Source organism: Erpetoichthys calabaricus, chromosome 18 (genome assembly GCF_900747795.2).
Source record: "Erpetoichthys calabaricus chromosome 18, fErpCal1.3, whole genome shotgun sequence".
In the NCBI taxonomy this organism is placed as follows: domain Eukaryota; kingdom Metazoa; phylum Chordata; class Cladistia; order Polypteriformes; family Polypteridae; genus Erpetoichthys; species Erpetoichthys calabaricus.
The window spans coordinates 75,774,801-75,793,735 of record NC_041411.2 but is presented as its reverse complement, the minus strand read 5'-3'; the positions used below and the strand labels follow the sequence as shown (position 1 = coordinate 75,793,735).

The 18,935-nt window shown below is 40.8% G+C and overlaps 2 protein-coding genes and 1 long non-coding RNA gene across 4 annotated transcripts in view; 2 read left to right on the top strand and 1 right to left on the bottom strand.

Moving 5' to 3' along the window:
* The window catches only part of LOC114669269 (inositol 1,4,5-trisphosphate receptor type 1-like), a 186,557-nt gene extending 183,289 nt beyond the window's left edge, over positions 1-3,268 (bottom strand). Inside the window, exon 1 of the mRNA XM_051920995.1 lies at positions 3,107-3,268. The gene's annotated coding sequence lies outside the window, so the exon portion shown is untranslated. The remainder of the gene's footprint in view (positions 1-3,106) is intronic.
* The window catches only part of LOC127526220 (uncharacterized), a 388,781-nt gene that overhangs the window by 268,458 nt on the left and 101,388 nt on the right, over positions 1-18,935 (top strand). The window lies entirely within an intron of this gene.
* sumf1 (sulfatase modifying factor 1) overlaps positions 8,880-18,935 on the top strand; it is an 83,080-nt gene continuing 73,024 nt past the window's right edge. For both annotated transcript variants that reach the window (XR_007933843.1, XM_028824603.2), the window contains exons 1-3: positions 8,880-9,207; positions 13,098-13,271; positions 13,926-14,000. Coding sequence is in view for 1 of the 2 variants with exons in the window: in XM_028824603.2 (XP_028680436.2) it covers positions 8,896-9,207; positions 13,098-13,271; positions 13,926-14,000 (561 nt within the window). In the remaining variant the exon portion in view is untranslated. The remainder of the gene's footprint in view (positions 9,208-13,097; positions 13,272-13,925; positions 14,001-18,935) is intronic.

The following is an 18,935-nucleotide window of genomic DNA, read 5'->3' as shown; positions in this document are numbered from 1 at the left end:
CCTGGACAGATTTGGGTAAATTTCAGATTTGAGCCAATGTTTTTCTAAATAAAGTTTTACTCGTATTTGTGTGCAATTGTAGGGTGATGCTTAAACTATACCTTGACACCAAAACTAAATTCAAGTTTACAAATCAACATCCACAACCTGATTCCTAAGCAAAGAAAACATTTTACTTGTGCAAAATTACTAGTAACAGTCTTGTACAAGCCACCTCCATCCTACGAGAAATTTCTGTTAAATTTTTCTATATTTCAGTAACATGATGACAAGAGCCATGACTGATGAGTCTAAGCATTACTATTTCCATTCTAACTAAACTTATGAATATAAAATACAAAATGAATGGCAGCTATTACTTTACAACAAGTGTGTCAAAATCAGTTCCAGTAGGGATGCAGGTTTTCATTCTAGCAATTTTCCCCCATTCATAACCAAATACTAATGTTGATCAAATATACAATGCTGCCATGCCATGCTGAGTTTAAATTGACTTGTATTTTAATTATTTTTTCTTTAACCAATGAGATACAATAGGACACAAGAGATGACCAGATAAATCAGATTTCATTTTTACCCATGCCTTTCATGGGTCTCAATAAGGTACCTGAAGGTTAAGGAGTTTGGGTATGCGTGTAGTGTGGAATTCTCCATATGGCACCTCCATGTAAATTTCACTTCAACTGTACTGCAGGAAATAATTAATTGAATGATTCTGCAATACAAACTATTACACTGTACAATTATATGCAATCACGTCGATGTGTATTTCATAAATATACATCAAGTACAGAGTAAAATAAAATGGACAACTTACCTAATATTTAATTTGAAATTAAACACATTGTGTCAAATGACGTAAAAAAAAGCTGCACAGATTGGTAGATATGCACAGGGTCATTACAGTAAGTGACCCCTGTAATTGTCTAACTTTACAAATCTATTGAGGTGTTTGCATAGTCACATCTTTCTCTTCATCAAGTATATGGTAGGGTAAACATGCTGTCAGCTATCTTCACCAAAATTCCTTTTGAAAAATCTGTCTTTGCATGTTCTTGGAGATGTCCATTTGTACATACATAAATTAAGTATTGCAAAAACTACAACTGGAAATACTTTGCAGATCAACAGACACTGTCCAATATCTAAATAGAGCAGACTTCAAAAATCCTAGTTAAACTAAACCATTTTATGGCACTTATCACTGGACATAGGTCAAATCTTTGAAGGATATGGGGATAAGTACTAGATCAAAACCAATTCTCAGAGCCCTTAAAAAGGAAAACATGAAGCACCTTGCCTGAAAAACATGATTTTTTTCCAGAAGTTATTATGCATAGGTTTCCACAGACATCATGCTAAAATCAACTTTTCTGAACGTTTGATCATAGAATCTGAACTTAACGAATTTATCAGCCCACCACCAAACTTCCATTTACATGGAAATGGAAAGTGAAAGTCTGACAAATACCAATGATTCTCTGTGGTATTTGGATGCTGAACTACTGGGAAAAAGAAAGTCCATTTTAGAAATGACTGGTGTGGCAAAATGAGGACACTAGAATGACAAATAAGAGCAAAATTGAAGATTGATTAGAGTCAAAACGGAGTAAGCTTTTAGCTTGCATCTCTATAATATTTGGCTGACAGTTACGGAGAAACACATGCAAGTTAATTATCAAAGGAAAATAAGAGCATTAAGGGTTTATAAATTAAAGTGACTGGAAGGAAAACCTACACCCACTATGGCGCTCCAAGATTCGAGCTTGACACCCCTGCTTCACAGCATGAAAACCAAAGAGGGCGTCTGGATGGAGAAGGACAGATACTGTACTAATACTGTACTTCACACCAAAAAAAAGTTTTGTATCAAGATACTTGACGCCAGTATCTCGATGACCTTAAAAAAACTTCGACATTACTACTAGATATATTAAATGAATATGAACTATATGTTCAAAACCCGCTTAAAGCTTTTTTTGGACTCCCTGGTAACCGAGCTTCGACAACCAAGCTGCAGCCCGGACTCCGGGGCTGGACGTTGTCCATCAACAACATCGAAGTCCTTTACCGTACTGCGCCTTCATGTTGCATTTTTTTGGTGATATTCTGCAAGGTATTGTTTGCTGGGCAACGACAGAAACTATTCAGCAGCCTGGCACATGCGAAAATAAAGCGATTAATAAAACCTTAATCTCATGATAACTGGCATTTTTCAGAAAAAAAAAGCGATGGTTTTCATTGGAGGCCCCGTGCACCATGAGTGCCATCCCCGTCTTTTGCCGAATTTACTGGCCACTGCGCCCCACCAGTTATCCCAGTGCCCACGCCGTGGGAAACTTAGAGTCACTTCAGTGTTGGAGGAAAACGACTGACACCTGCTGCTGATGGGTTTAGCCCGTAAGCAGCCATATATTTATCGCCGCCTCCCCCCTCCTCCTTCGGTGCACATAACGTCGCGCAGCGTGACCCCCGCCAGGGTACACGTTCCGGCAATCCGCGGAAGAAGCAGTAATTACAAGAAGACTGCCTCTAACCCAAGATCTGTCCTGCCTGCTCCCGAAAGACGACGGATGCCGAAGTTTCCCGAAACGCAAGCGCCAATCAAGACTAGGGCCACCTGTCTCGCCCGCTCCTCTAACCCCCCACAACTCCGCCCACTCCTGGGTGTGCAGCAGTCCAAATAGCGGATCTTAATTATACAGCTGTGATCTTTCAGCCGCCAAGAAAATCAGAATTCTGGTTGATTAAAGGTTGGTGAGCCGCGTTAAGTGTGCGCATCCCCTTGCAAGAAAAGCCCAACGAGAACTACTAGCGCACTTTTGTACACTGAGCTTCTCTGGAGCCAGTCAGACAGATTATCCGCTTTCACTTCGGGAAGAACACAGCGGCGAATTAAATTAACTCCTGCCGACCCGCTCGTTCAGCCGGCTCGCTTGCCAGCACGTCATACCAACAGTGAACAATTTACGCGGACACTTAAAAAAACTTCACATTATGTTGACACTCAGACGCCGTCCACAAAACGCGAAGCGCCGCAACGCGTGAGCACTTTCTTCTTGAACTTTAAAGTTACGAGTTATACGCCCCCCCGAGGCGGCCTCACCTCTACTCCGAGAAGAGCTCTCCTCGCACCTTTCAGCCGCCAGCTACATTAAACGTGGAAAGTTTCCGATGCCCCCGTACAATATAAATCCATCTTAAACTCCGTTACAAGAAGCGGATCAAGAAGAGCTTACAGACGTTGCACTCAGCTGTATGTCCACATGAGCACTCGAGCGCGGCAGAGAGGCGCTCGTCTTTCTTATATAGCAGATGTGACCCTTGGGAAATGTAGTCCAATCGAAAGGAGACTCTCTAACAATCAGAAGCACGAGTGCTACTCAAAGACTGCAAATCCCATGATGCACCTCAAATCGGCACGCTGAAGATTATTTTAACAGAAATGCGATAGCATTATCCAGAGGCAAAAATCAAACAATGTTCTATGTAGGGAAGATAAAAATTAAGAATTTTCTTAATATTACATATATTTACCAGTGCTAGAAGCACATTTTTATTTTATCCCTACCCATAATCTATAATTAAGAGTTAACGTGATAATTATAAATTTGAAGCAGCTGTAGTGCACACAATAATATCCTTTTATACGTAAAACTGTAACTATAAGGAACAGCAAAATGACAGAAAAGTTAAGTAAACTCATTCACTGCATTTCTAGCATTATTTAGTTAACATTTAACCTCAATAAAATCGTAGTTTTCAGAAGTGCAATACATTTATACTAATATTCTTTTACATGGCATCCTACACTGTACAATGGAAATTTACTAATGACACACATACATTTTGAGATGTCGTAAGTGAAAGTGCGTTCCGTAAGAGTTAGATTGAAATTTGTTTTATACATTACCATTTGGGTATGTAGTTAAATCAGTCGGTTGTAAATACGTGATTGCTTATTTCTTATATTTTAAAATACGACTGGATTCAAATCCCGATACTGTCACTGTGTGATCTTGAGCAAGTCACTTCACTGCTGGTATTCCAATTGGAAAAATAAAAAGAAATGCACCCAGTTGATTTCTCCAGGAGTCAGCCAAGTAATAAGTCATGTCAGCTTCTAACCTGCTTAAACCTGAGTAGGGCTGCAGGAGGCTGGAGCTTATCCAAGCTATCATAGGGCACAAGGCAGGAACAATCCCAGGTACAGGGAACCAGAATATCACAGGGTGAACACACTCACACACCACACACACACACACACACACACACACACACAACAGGGACAATTTAGTGTCGCCAGTCCACCTAACCTGCATATCTTTGGACTGTGAGAGGAAACTGGAGCAAAACCATGTGGACATGGGAAGAACATGCAAACCCAGGATGTGAACCCAGCTGTGCCAAGTCAATGGTTTATAATATTACCTATTAATCTTTACATTATTTATCACATCCATCCATCCATTATTCAACCTGCTGAATCTGAACACAGGGTCACTGGGGTCTGCTGGAGCCAATCCCAGCCAACACAGGGCACAAGGCAGGAACCAATCCTGGGCAGGGTGCCAACCCACCGCAGTATATAATAGACATGTATAACAAATATTATTTGTTGCATTATAAGAAACAGAGGTGTCATGGTGGCACAGTGGTAGCACTTCTGCCTTAGGATATGGGGACTGAGATTCACATCTTGAGTATTCCTTGTGTGGAGTTTGCATGCTTTTCCTTTGTTCACTTGGGTTTCCTCAGGGTGCTCTGGTCTGCTCATGCCATAAATTGGCATTGCTAAATTGCTCCTGGTTGGGGTGTGTGTGTGTGCTTGCCCTGCAATGGACTGATGTCCTGTCCTGGCCCAGGCACCAATAAAGGATGGGTGGCCTAGTGGAAAACATGGGTACTTGTAGGCCAAAGATCAGTAGATGGCAAGGGCACTTAGATAAAGAGAGAGAGGGGTCATGGGGACTCAGCAAGGGAAGAGAACATTAAATATGGGGGGCAAGGGGTGGTGAGAAAGAAAAACATAAATAACTATAAGTGAGGAAGCAACGTATAAGTTGTGCAAGCCTAGAGGACGAGGATGTCATTTTGTAAATTGTTTTTCCCAACATGAGTGTGGCTTCTCTCAAGTCTGGTCCATGACTGAGGCTACAGCTGTAGTGGTGCTCAATTCAGGATTTGTTCCTACTTTTTGTTGGATGACACAGATGTGACTTTGAACCCCAATATTCTGAACTAGATTTGGCCATGAACAGATATCTTTCTTGCACATTTGTGGCTATTTTGGTGGATGACCCTTTGGTCTTCTGGATAACTAACTATCTGTCCAGCAGACAACAGATAGTGAGGCTCAATGATGTCTCTGATGTGGATGTCAGCAACACTGGAGCACCACATGGAACAGTTCTGTCTCCCTTTCTCTTCACTCTGTATGCCTCAGACTATAAATATAACACCTGGTCATGTCACTTAGAGTGATTCTATGAAGATTCTGCGCTAATGGGGTGCATTGATAAAGGGGATAAAACAGAGAAGAGGAGCCAGGTGGAGAACTTTGAGAATTGTCTGCAACTCAGCATCAGCAAAAACAAGAAACTGCTTATTGACTTTCACCACACCAAAAAGCCTGTATGCCCGGTCACCATTTACAGAGTGGATGTGGAAGTGGTGCACTGCTCCAAGTTCTTGGGGGTCCACATCAATGACAGACTGGTCTGGCTATGAAACACAGAGGAACTATACAAGAAAGGGAAGAGCAGACCCATTTTTCTTAGGAGACTACATTTCTTTAGTGTGGATAGTGACATCCTTTACATGTTCTACAACTCTGTGATGGCCACTGTGGCGTGCTGGGCTGGTCACATCACTTCAGGAGACCCTTCCAAACTAAGTAGAAAAGACTGGCTCAGTAGTGGGATACACTCTGTACCTGCTGGAGGTCGCAGTGGAGTAGAGAATAAAGACAAAACTGACAGCCGATATGAACACTGCTGCACATCCCCGCTGTGTGACACAAACACTGTCGACTTTCAGCCAAAAAATTATTTAACAAAAGTGTGTCAAGAAATGCTACTGGGGGCTTGTTTATACCAACAGCATTACTCCTTTATAGTTCCTCACTGGGACTGTAACTTCCAAGTCAGAAATGTTCTTTCTTTTAGTCATTATGCTGTGTATTTGAGAGGGGTTTGTATTTCATCATAATGTAATAATGTTGGTTATTTATTTATTGAGTTTCTGTAACAACCCAAATTTCCCCCTGGACACAAAGATCTATCTATCTATCTATCTATCTATCTATCTATCTATCTATCTATCTATCTATCTATCTATCTATCTATCTATCTATCTATCTATCTATCTATCTATCTATCTATCTATCTATCTATCTGCAACACCACCGCTATATTAATCCTGTCCATTGTGCAACTCCTGCCAACTATGCCAAGTGCTTTGTAGTTGAATCACACCAGAATCCTATCTATCTATCTATCTATCTATCTATCTATCTATCTATCTATCTATCTATCTATCTATCTATCTATCTATCTATCTATCTATCTATCTATCTATCTATCTATCTATCTATCTATCTATCTATCTGTTTTATGTAATTCAAGGCTTAAAACCAACCATCTAGCTAAGCTACTTATACAGAAAACAGATTCAGAAAATGGTTGGGCTGTTTTTGGAAGCCAATGGCTTTGAAGAAAGAATGAATTAGTGAATTAGTGAATGAATTAAAGCTCTTAATTGTAAACCACCATTCTGCATGTTTAATTCCCACCACTAACGTACTGCCTGACCCTAAATAGGTCACTCACCTTTCCAGCGCTTTCACAGTGGAAATATGCAAGCAGTTCTACTGTATATGTGGAGCACTTTGGAATGGTGTCCACTATTGAAGCACGGTACATAAAATTCAGTTTGAAATGGATTGCTAGTTCAGAGCTCACCACTTCCCCCTAATCCAAGTGTGTTCCTTTAATAGTCAATACTTGCCCTGTATAAATATTTGCAAAATGGCTTAAGATTTATGGCACATCTAAATGTATAGTCGATGTGTAGAGTTTCCTCCCACACCATAAATATTTGTAGGTCACATTGATTGGTGACTTGAATTAATTTATTAATTTATTATGAGTATGTGAGTGGCTGTTCATTTGACTGCTTTGCTCTGGGTGTTGCAAGGTAGGCTTAGATCACCACAAAGGTGTTTTAGAGAAAACTAAGATTAAAAATGAAGGTATGAATATATAGATTGTTTGTGTTTCTCGTGCCCCACATCCCAAATCTTGCAGAAAGGCTCTTTGGCGGTCAAGAGAGAGAGAGTTCTCACCATATACTTGGCGCCCCATCCAGGGCAGTGGTAACTTCCTGTCTTGTGTCCAATGCTATTAAAGTAGACACCAACTTTTAACATGACTCTGTGATTATAATACAAATTCATCCATCTATCCATTTTCTTAATCTGTTAATCCAGGGCAGTGTGGTGGGGAAGGTGGGGACTATCCTAGTTAGCCTAAAGAATATGAACTTATTTAGCAAATAATTAGGGAGAACTGTACACTGGCTTGTTCCTGAAGTTATCCAATCAGTCAATCATATGGCATCAAATCATACAAAGAGAGATAGGTGAGGAGCTTCAGTTAAAGTTATAAATAAAATGTATTATTATTATTAATGTTCACATCAAATACCAGAATGGGGAAAAATGTGATCTCAGTGACTGTGGCATGACTGTTGTTGCTAGATGGGTTGGTCTGATTTTCACACACAACAGTCTCTTGAGTCTACTTTGAATGGTATGAAAAATAAAAAAAAACATACAGTGAGCAGCCATTTCAGAAGATAGAAACAACTTGTTGATGAGAGAGGTCAGAGGATAATGGCCAGACTGGCTTGAGATGACAGAAAGGCTATGGTAACACAGATGACAACTCCATACAATTGTGGTGAGCAAACCCTGAAGAGTGCACCAGTCCATTGCAGGGCGAACACCCATACACCAAGCACAGACTAGGGTCAATTTAGCGCCTCCCATTAACCTTAAGGAGAACGTGCAATCTCCACGCAGGGAGGACCCAGGACAGGAACCCTGGTCTCCTTACTGCAAGGCTACAACTGTGTCACTGTGGCTCCCTATAAATATAGTGTGCCCTGTGAATTTGCCTTGTGAGGGCATACCCGTGACATCGTTATGGGACTTCAGAGGCTTAAGCCCCTGATCTCTGGCATCCAGCCACTGATCTTTGTGCAGCCCCCCACCCGCTGTTCGAATTTACGTGCATCTGGTGCATACGTTAATTTGTGAAGTTGATTCGTTTGTTCTTATGTGCGTGGCGTTTCTCCAGGACTTATGTTTCTTCCCACTTTTCAGTGGCTTATCAGGTGCACTGCCCAGTCTTATGAAAGCGCTGACTTGCCAATCAGCGTGCCCTGCGACGGATTTGTGTTTTCATTCAGTGTGTGGCACTCACCATGAGCCCAGTATTGTCAAGGTTGACTTCGGCAACACGCAACCTAGAAACATGAATAGTCACACAACTCACGGACAATCAAAGATTTAGGCCGGATCATCTGCCCTCAGTACCTTCTGGATATTGCCACCATGTCACCATCTGACATGTTAAACTATGAAAGATCAATGTTAGGAGTCGCTCATACCGGTGAACTCGGCTTAGTTTCGTGTCAAAATGTTAAATTATAACAATCGGCTGCCGAATAAACCTCTGTGCCCGTACATTACTTAACTCTGTCGCACGTGCGCGTCAGTGACATACGGAGATTCTGCAGCGTATCCTTTAACCTTGAGGCTGAAACCATGGTAACCTAAACTGGCGCGCCGATGGTCATATCATGTGACAGAACATGTGACCCAATTCCAACATGGCTCTGCAGAGCTGTGCTTCGCAGCTTGTGGCGGGGCATCGCTTTAGTGCCTCAAACCTTGCATTGATTGTGCTACTGATCGTCTTTAGCGAATTTCACGTGGTTCTTCCCGAAGGGTGTAATTCACCCGCACCTTCTTCTGAGTGTGGTTGTAACTCTCTGAATAGAGACGGAAACGATCGCGGAGACGATTCGTTTTATAAAGAGGCAGTAAAGAAATATAGCAAAGAGAAAAATGCAAACCCAGACGACAGTCACGAAAGGAGAAGAGAAGTCAGCACAGAGCCTGCACCCGGAAAACTCAATCAGGTTAGAGAGTTTTAAAACTGACACGGGTGTCCCGAGCGCTGACCAGGATGGTTTAGTGGCACATAAAACAAAACCCAATGACTTAACTGATTATCTCTACGGGATGTAACGGTTTTATGCTAACTGAATAATTTTTACAGGTTCTAACGATAATACTGTTGCAGGAATGTGTCACAGAGCCTCCACTAATTACATGACACCAATTCTTTTTATTTTTAATTTTCTCACTTTAAATCTTGTTTTCTGTCATAATTGTGCGAAGTTAAATAATTTATTTAATAGTTGAGTTACTCATGTTGATTTGTATTTAAATATTTTGTGGAAGTGTTCATACAGTTGTGGCCATACGTTTACACACACCTTGAGGAAAAACTTTCAAACCCAACACTCAGCTTCACACGTATCATGTTACCAACCAATTCTTGTGTTTAGTCAATTCGAGTGTCTACAACAACAACGGAAACATTTATTTCTATCACACATTTTCATACAAATGATGTAACTCAAAGTGCTTTACAAGATGAAGAAAGAAAAGTTTAAAAATATAAAAATAAGATTAGGCAATTACTAAATAACAGAATAAAGTAAGGTCCGATGGTCGGTAGGACAGAAAAAACAAAATGAAGCAAAAAAAAAAAAAAACTCCAGACAGGTGGAGGAAAAAAAAATCTGTAGGGGTTCCGATGCCATGAGACCACCCAGTTCCCACTGGCATTCTACCTAACATAAATGATCTCAATCAGTCCTCATTGTTTTCAGGCTTCACGTGAAATAACTTGATGATGATGGTCATGTGGGACCTCTGGCCTTCAATCCATCAATGTAGGGACTGCATGGTGCTTTGATCAGGTGGTGATGATGCAGGTCGCCACCACAGAATAACCAGAAAAAGAACAGCAGAGAAAGTAGGGGTTAGCACAGATTGCGAAGCCATGATAAAAATGATAATTCAGTGCATATACAGAATATCAAGGTTATCCTAAAATGTAGTTATGAGAAAGCCATGTTAAAATAATGGATTTTAGCAGTTTTTTTAAAGTGCTCCACCGTATTAGCCTTTGCGAATTTCTATCGGTAAGCTATTCCAGATTTTAGGTGCATAACAGCAGAAGGCTGCCTCACCACTTCTTTTAAGTTTAGCTCTTGGTATTATAAGCAGACACTCATTCAAAGATTTAAGTTTATGATTTGGAATGTAAGGTGATAGACATTCTGAAAATATAGGATGGAGGGAGATTATTTATGGCTTTGTAAACTATAAGCAGTATTTTAAAGTCAATTCTAACTGGCACAGGTAACCAGTGTAGTGACATCAGAAATGGAGAGATGTGCTCGGATTTTTTTTCCTAGTTAAGATTCTGGCAGCTCCATTCTGCACTCGTTGCAATTGATTGATGTCTTTTTTTGGGTAGTCCTGAGAGGAGTGCGCTACAGGAATCTAGCCGACTAAAAACAAAAGTGTGAACTAATTTTTCTACATCTTGCAAAGTTATAAGGGGTCTAACTTTTGCTATATTTCTTAAGTGAAAAAATGCTCTCCTGGTAATCTGATTAATATGTGATTTAAAATTTAGGTCATAGTCAATAGTTACCCCTAAATTCTTTAGCTCTGTCTTGAATGGATCAAGTTTATTTCTAATACCCTCACTATATCCATTTTTGCCAATCACTAAGATTTCGGTTTTCTCCTTATTTAGTGTTGAGAAAATTACTACTCATCCACTCAGAAACACAAGTAAGACATTGGGGCCAGTGAACCAAGAGAGTCTGGGTCATCGGGCGCTATTGATAAATACAGTTGTGTGTCATTGGCAAAGCTGTGGTAGCTCATGTTGTGCCTTGAGATAATCTGACCTAATGGAAGCATGGAGATTGAAAAGAGCAGTGTCTACTTCATTTCTGTAAAAAGCATCCATCCATTTTCCAACCCGCTGAATCCGAACACAGGGTCACGGGGGTCCGCTGGAGCCAATCCCAGCCAACACAGGGCACAAGGCAGGAACCAATCCCAGGCAGGGTGCCAACCCACCTCAGGACACACACAAACACACCAACACACACTAGGGAAAATTTAGAATCGCTAATCCACCTAACCTGCATGTCTTTGGACTGTGGGAGGAAACCGGAGCACCCGGAGGAAACCCACGCAGACACGGGGAGAACATGCAAACTCCACGCAGGGAGGACTCGGGAAGCGAACCCTGGGTCTCCTAACTGCGAGGCAGCAGCGCTACCACTGCGCCACCGTGCCGCCTGTAAGAAGCATCCTCCAAAATAATGATTAAGGAACCAGATTTAATTCAGCTTTTAATGATGAATTTTCAGTAGGCTAAAACTTTAAATACACCAAGTTAATAGTTGCTGAAGTTGGCATTAAATTGGCATTTACTAAACCACTTAATCCAGACTAGGGTTGCGGGGAGTGCTGGAGCCTATCCCAGCTATAATAGGGTGCAAGGCGGGAGCAAACCTTGGACAGAGCGTCAGTCCATCTCCGGGCGAACACACACACACACACACTCTAAACACACACGTGGGCCCATTTAGCATCACCATTTCACCTAACCAGCATGTCTTTGGACAGTGGGAGGAAACCCACACGAGGATAAGTGTCTGTGTGTCTGTCTCTGAGTCCGTCCGGTTGCTCTGTCTCATTGCAAGAGATGGCGCATCACAAACATTTTAAATAAAGAAATGCATTGCATTTGTCATTCCAACAGATGGCACATCTCAAACATTAACACTGCTTTTATGACTCTCATATCAGATAACATACAACAGACATATACATTGCATTTGTCATTTCAACGGATTGCATATCACAAACATTAACACTGCTTTTATGAATTCCTAACCAAACAGCATATAACATGTTATGGTGCATCCACAAGAGGGCTGCAATGTCCAATGTAGAAAGACCCAAATTAGCACAAAGAAAGGAAGGGACAATAAGAGCTAGAATGTCTGATGAACTCAGGTGTGTGAGCCTCCTTGCTTGGACACGTTTCTTCAGTTCAGTCCACTAAAGGCAACAAGACACACAACGAAAGAGGGGTGTAAGGGTTAGAATGTTGGATGAACAAAGACTACAAGATGCACAAAGAAAGAGGGGTTTAAGGGTTAGCACGTCCGATGAACAAAGCTAACAAGAAGCTCAAAGAAAGAGGGACTTAAGGCCTAGAATGTCCGATGAGCAAAGACTGCAAGGTGCATAAAGAAAGAGGGACATAAGGGTTAGAATGTCTGCTAAACAAAGGAAACACAAAGCTCAAAGAAAGAGGGATGTTAGGGCTAGAGTGTCCGAAGAATAAAAGCAACAAGATATACAAAGAAAGATGGGCGTAAGGGTAGAATTTTTCAATGAACAAAGGCAACAAGACGCACAAGGAAGGCTCATTAGACATCATAATGTCATCAAACATGCATTCAGTTCAGGGCTGAGGGGGATAAAATCAATGGTGGCAGCATTGGGTATAAGACAAAAATCAGCCCTGGACCGAGTCCCCAGAACTTCACATGGCATTATTAAAAATTATTATCTATTTCAGTTTTAAATAGTACTTAAAAAATGGTAACCTTGTGAAAAACAAGAACTTAATCTAACAGAAGAGAATATAAATAATCTGTTCATCACCTACTTTTCTACACCCTAGCAGCATTTATTTGGACAGGTAGAGGAACTCCGTGTGAACACCGGAAGGCTTTGCAATCTCTATACTGAAGATGCCAGTTTTGGTAGTCAAACTGGTATCTTTGTGGTTCTTCCTTATAAATATTTCAACCCTATATCATATAGTGTTTATAGCAACACTAAGAAACAAGAAAGCACATAATGCAGTAGGTGTTCTAAGATAGACTGTAGGAGTAATGATGATTGTGTTGTTTTCCAGATGGTGTTGATCCCAGGTGGAGCTTTCCTTATGGGCACTGATGAACCTGGCATCCCTCAGGATGGTGAGGGGCCAGCCAGAAGGGTGCACATTCAGTCATTTTACATGGACATGTATGAAGTCAGCAACCTGGAATTTGAAAAATTTGTTAATGCAACCGGCTATCTCACAGAGGTATTAACATTTTATACCATTATGTGGCATTTCTTTTTTTAAGAGATAGAGTATATTATTAAGAAATCCTCTATACGGTAGATACTCTAAAACTTGAAACCAAGATCCTTTCTCCCTATATGAAATCTGCAAATGGAGTCGAGCCTTTTCAGGATTGAACAGACATCTGTGTAGGGACCAAATACAAATTGTTTAAAATTCTCTGTGGCACTGGATTGTTTCAGTTAAAATAGTGAACTGTAAGCTTGGGAACACTGCTGAAAATTAGGGAGACGGCATTTAAAAATGGAATCTAGGAAGTGCTTCCTCACACAGAGTATTGTGGGAAAGTGGACCAAAGTACTGTAAAGTAGTTGAAGCAGAATACTAAATGACTGGCGAATTAGCTGTTAACTTACTGAAGAAGCCCAACGGACTGAGTGGTCTCGTCTTGTTTGTCAGACATCTTATGTTCTAAAGATAAAATCTAAGCATTTTTAAATTTTTGAGAGGCAACCTCTATGGAATAAATGCACAGTGACCTCTCTATACTAATTACAGCATGTAGCAAAACTATTCTGGAATAGTTCTAGGCCTACAATTTTTTACTTGTACAAGACAATGCAAAATGACTATGTTGTACAATTCCTAATGTTATAATTCATTTCCTTTTAGGCTGAAAAGTTTGGAGACTCCTTTGTGTTTGAAGGTCTCTTGAGTGACAAAGTAAAGAATGAAATTAAACAAGCAGTAAGTTATTTTTTTCTTGAATACACACTACAATGCTGTTGCTGTACTGTAAGATGTTTCCAGACATTTTGGTTTATTTTTCTTTCTACTGTGAGTTTATTATTAACTGTTTTAAAATGGATTTCATTGGACTCTTCCTAAGCAAAACATCTAATTAATTAATCAGTTAATAATTTATACGGCAAAACGTGAAATTCATTCTTTTAGTACCTTGTCAAACGGATTCTTTTGCTGTTTACTTAGCTCTTTTAGGTAGCTTGACGTCTGTAAATGGACTACTCGCTGTTGCTGCACTAGATGGAATTCTATTTGTGACTTTGCAGGATTGTCATTTTTATGGGCTGCCTTGCTGCTGATGCACCTTATTAGCACCATTACATAGCCATCCCTTTGAGGCTACTGTCCCCAGCAACCACTTCCAACTCTTTGAAATGAAACGGTGGGCTGGTCTTCATTTCTGTTGTGGTCTTGGTGGCCTTTGAAAAAAGTACATCAGCAGGGTTCTTGAGCACTTTGCTTTTTGGTGGTTGTAGCAGCGATGTTGAGTGCTGCATTGTCAGATGGAACAGCAGGGATGTTGAGTGCTGCTCAGTCATGCAGTCCTGCAGAGGTGTGATCTGTGGATTACAAGTGAACAGGCAAACCTCCTTGTCAGGTGTTGCGGATGTTCTAGTCCGTTGACTGTTTTCCTTCACTGAACTTATGCGGCAAAAACTGTTCCAGGATGGATCTCAGCTTTGAGATTCTCCCTATACTGCTGCTCTGTAAAGCCTCTACGATTATGTTTCGCCTGTGCAATTTTACCACCAGCTCTTCCTGACATACTGTAGCTCACCTGGGGTCAGTGACAATTCAATCTGCCACACTTGTTCCTAACACCATCAGCAGGAATCTCTGCCAGCGTCTGTACACCCAGGCCAATAGATCTCAGCAGATGGAGAAGCAGTGGTGGAGCTACAGAGGTACCAGTCACTCGCCTGTCTTCCTCCCTGCACTGATGCTGTAAATGGTACTTCCAGATCCTGGATCTTGTCCTCAGGACTCTCCAGGAACTCCTCCTCAGAACAGCCAATCAAGTCCATTGCAGGACATGGAGGCACTCATCACCTTGCTGAATCAGAGTGTTGGTCAGTTCCTCGTCCTGTGAATGGCACCAATGTGTTGCTGGTGCTGAGTGCCAGAGTGGATCCTCTTTTGCTCTCTATCTGGCTGTTTTAGGTGGCTTACTATCCATAAAAATAACTACAAGTTGTTGGTGCACTAGATGGAATACTGTTTGCGATTCTGCAGGCTTGCTGTTTTTATAGGCACCCCTGTCACTGGTGATGGGATGCCAGATCATACTATGGGTGACACACCCCTAGCTGATGCAACTTTCTGTTACAATAAATACACTTGAAGGTACAGCTGCTGTTATACTTGGTAGGTTGATAGTGCTATGTTATTGATTCAGTTGGAGAGCGTTAAATAAAACTCCATGAAGGGGACAGTTCACACTTTTTGACATATTGGTGCATTTTGTCATTTACTAATGTCTGTGCCAGTATCCAAAACAATTTATATTTGTTAAATGGATTTTCAATAATTAAATCCTTATTCAGAATACTAATTTCAAATGTTCATTTGCTGTGCTTTGCAATGCATTACATCTCTCTATTGTAATAAAAAAATCTTGGGAGACAAGACTTTTTATTCTGCTACGTGACGTGATCTTTTGAGGAGAGACACTTTCACATCCCACGAGACAAGACTTTTTGCCAAGAAATTTAACCATGCCCGGGGCCGGAAATTAAAGATAAAGAGTAGATGACAAAGTAGAACGTAGTAAAGAATTCAAAAACGTTTGGGTGATACATATGCAGAGCAGGTTAGAGATAATGGAAGTATGAAAATTCGAAAGTCCCAAAAAAATGAGAATAAAGATCACATTAGCGCAAACAAATGGAAATTATTACTCGGTGAAATAACGGAACAGCGAAAAATGATCAAATATATTGTTCAAGTTTAAAGTTTAAGTCGGAGACTTGTAGATTGTCTAATTCGTGTTGCCATCAGGGAAAAGTAGGGAAAAGGTGTATCTGTGAGAATTAAAAGTTTTGTTGTTTGTGATTGGCAGAGATGCAAAGTTATTGGCGCATAGCACAGGCAGGGGGGTTGGCGAGCAAAGTGCCCTAGTTTCTTTACACACACACACACAAAATATTCATATATATATATATATATATATATATATATATATATATATATATACAGTGGTGTGAAAAACTATTTGCCCCCTTCCTGATTTCTTATTCTTTTGCATGTTTGTCACACAAAATGTTTCTGATCATCAAACACATTTAACCATTAGTCAAATATAACACAAGTAAACACAAAATGCAGTTTTTAAATGATGGTTTTTATTATTTAGGGAGAAAAAAAATCCAAACCTACATGGCCCTGTGTGAAAAAGTAATTGCCCCCTTGTTAAAAAATAACCTAACTGTGGTGTATCACACCTGAGTTCAATTTCCATAGCCACCCCAGGCTTGATTACTGCCACACCTGTTTCAATCAAGAAATCACTTAAATAGGAGCTGCCTGACACAGAGAAGTAGACCAAAAGCACCTCAAAAGCTAGACATCATGCCAAGATCCAAAGAAATTCAGGAACAAATGAGAACAGAAGTAATTGAGATCTATCAGTCTGGTAAAGGTTATAAAGCCATTTCTAAAGCTTTGGGACTCCAGCGAACCACAGTGAGAGCCATTATCCACAAATGGCAAAAACATGGAACAGTGGTGAACCTTCCCAGGAGTGGCCGGCCAACCAAAATTACCCCAAGAGCGCAGAGACGACTCATCCGAGAGGTCACAAAAGACCCCAGGACAACGTCTAAAGAACTGCAGGCCTCACTTGCCTCAATTAAGGTCAGTGTTCACGACTCCACCATAAGAAAGAGACTGGGCAAAAACGGCCTGCATGGCAGATTTCCAAGACGCAAACCACTGTTAAGCAAAAAGAACATTAGGGCTCGTCTCAATTTTGCTAAGAAACATCTCAATGATTGCCAAGACTTTTGGGAAAATACCTTGTGGACTGATGAGTCAAAAGTTGAACTTTTTGGAAGGCAAATGTCCCGTTACATCTGGCGTAAAAGGAACACAGCATTTCAGAAAAAGAACATCATACCAACAGTAAAATATGGTGGTGGTAGTGTGATGGTCTGGGGTTGTTTTGCTGCTTCAGGACCTGGAAAGCTTGCTGTGATAGATGGAACCATGAATTCTACTGTCTACCAAAAAATCCTGAAGGAGAATGTCCGGCCATCTGTTCGTCAACTCAAGCTGAAGCGATCTTGGGTGCTGCAACAGGACAATGACCCAAAACACACCAGCAAATCCACCTCTGAATGGCTGAAGAAAAACAAAATGAAGACTTTGGAGTGGCCTAGTCAAAGTCCTGACCTGAATCCAATTGAGATGCTATGGCATGACCTTAAAAAGGCGGTTCATGCTAGAAAACCCTCAAATAAAGCTGAATTACAACAATTTTGCAAAGATGAGTGGGCCAAAATTCCTCCAGAGCGCTGTAATAGACTCATTGCAAGTTATCGCAAACGCTTGATTGCAGTTATTGCTGCTAAGGGTGGCCCAACCAGTTATTAGGTTCAGGGGGGCAATTACTTTTTCACACAGGGCCATGTAGGTTTGGATTTTTTTTTCTCCCTAAATAATAAAAAATCACCATTTACAAACTGCATTTTGTGTTTACTTGTGTTATATTTGACTAATGGTTAAATGTGTTTGATGATCAGAAACATTTTGTGTGACAAACATGCAAAAGAATAAGAAATCAGGAAGGGGGCAAATAGTTTTTCACACCACTGTATATATACATGTACAGTAATGAGAGATACAAAAGAGGGAGAACATTAAGTGTTGAGGACTTGACAGCACCCTGTTTAATCGAAACAAAAAAGGGGTGCAAAAAGAAAATAAAGCAGTCAGCCCAATAGTGGTGGACTTTATGCGTCTCTGTTCACGGTCATGAGGATGCCCTCTTTCATGGAGCTCCATGCTCGGTTTCCTCAGGTTTGTATCTGACTTCTGGAAACAGTATTGGTTAAGTAAGCCACCAGGCAGAAGAGACAAGTTCTTCAGGGTAAGCGATGTCAGTTTGGTCCTTCCTCTGGAGTGCAACTGTTAAAAGAGAGGCTGTTGGCCACCTTGCACCATTTGCCTCCCTAGTGCCGTGTCGATGCTCCCAACCTCAGTTTTCGGTCACCTCTCTTACCAAGGCCTTTCTGTCCCAATTGCTCAGTTTAGCCAGGCAACTAGCTCTAGAAAAAGCCATGAATGTTCCAAACTTCATCCATTTAAGAATTATGGAGACCACTGTGCTATTGGGAACCTTCAATCAAATTGCATTATGGGCAATTCCTTCAACCTCACGGCTTGGTTGTGTACAGCTGTTGCACCTTCTGTAGACAGCTGTGTGCCATTCCTAATCATGTGCAATAAATCGAATTGGCTACAGGTGGACTCCAGATATGTCAGTGATGATTAATAGAATGGGATGCATCTGAGCCAAAGCAAGTGTTCTGAGATATTTCAGTTTTTTATTTTTATTAAGTTTGAAACAAATTGTAATATTCTCTTTTTGGTATGTCAGTTCGGGTGATTGAGTGTTCCCGGATTAGGGGAAAAAAATAATTTGAAAGATTTTAGTGCAACATAACAAAACGTGAAGAAAGTGAAGGGGCCTGAATACTTTGTGAATGCACTCTACAGTATATTGCATGCCATGTTTCAGCAACAGGCCATTGATGTAAAATTGCACTTCACTCTCGCCATTACAACATTGCTTCATTTTGTATTATTTGGTAATTCTGCAGTAGATGGCACTGGTATGGATGAGAATTGCCTATTCAGTTCAAACTACAGTAGATCTTG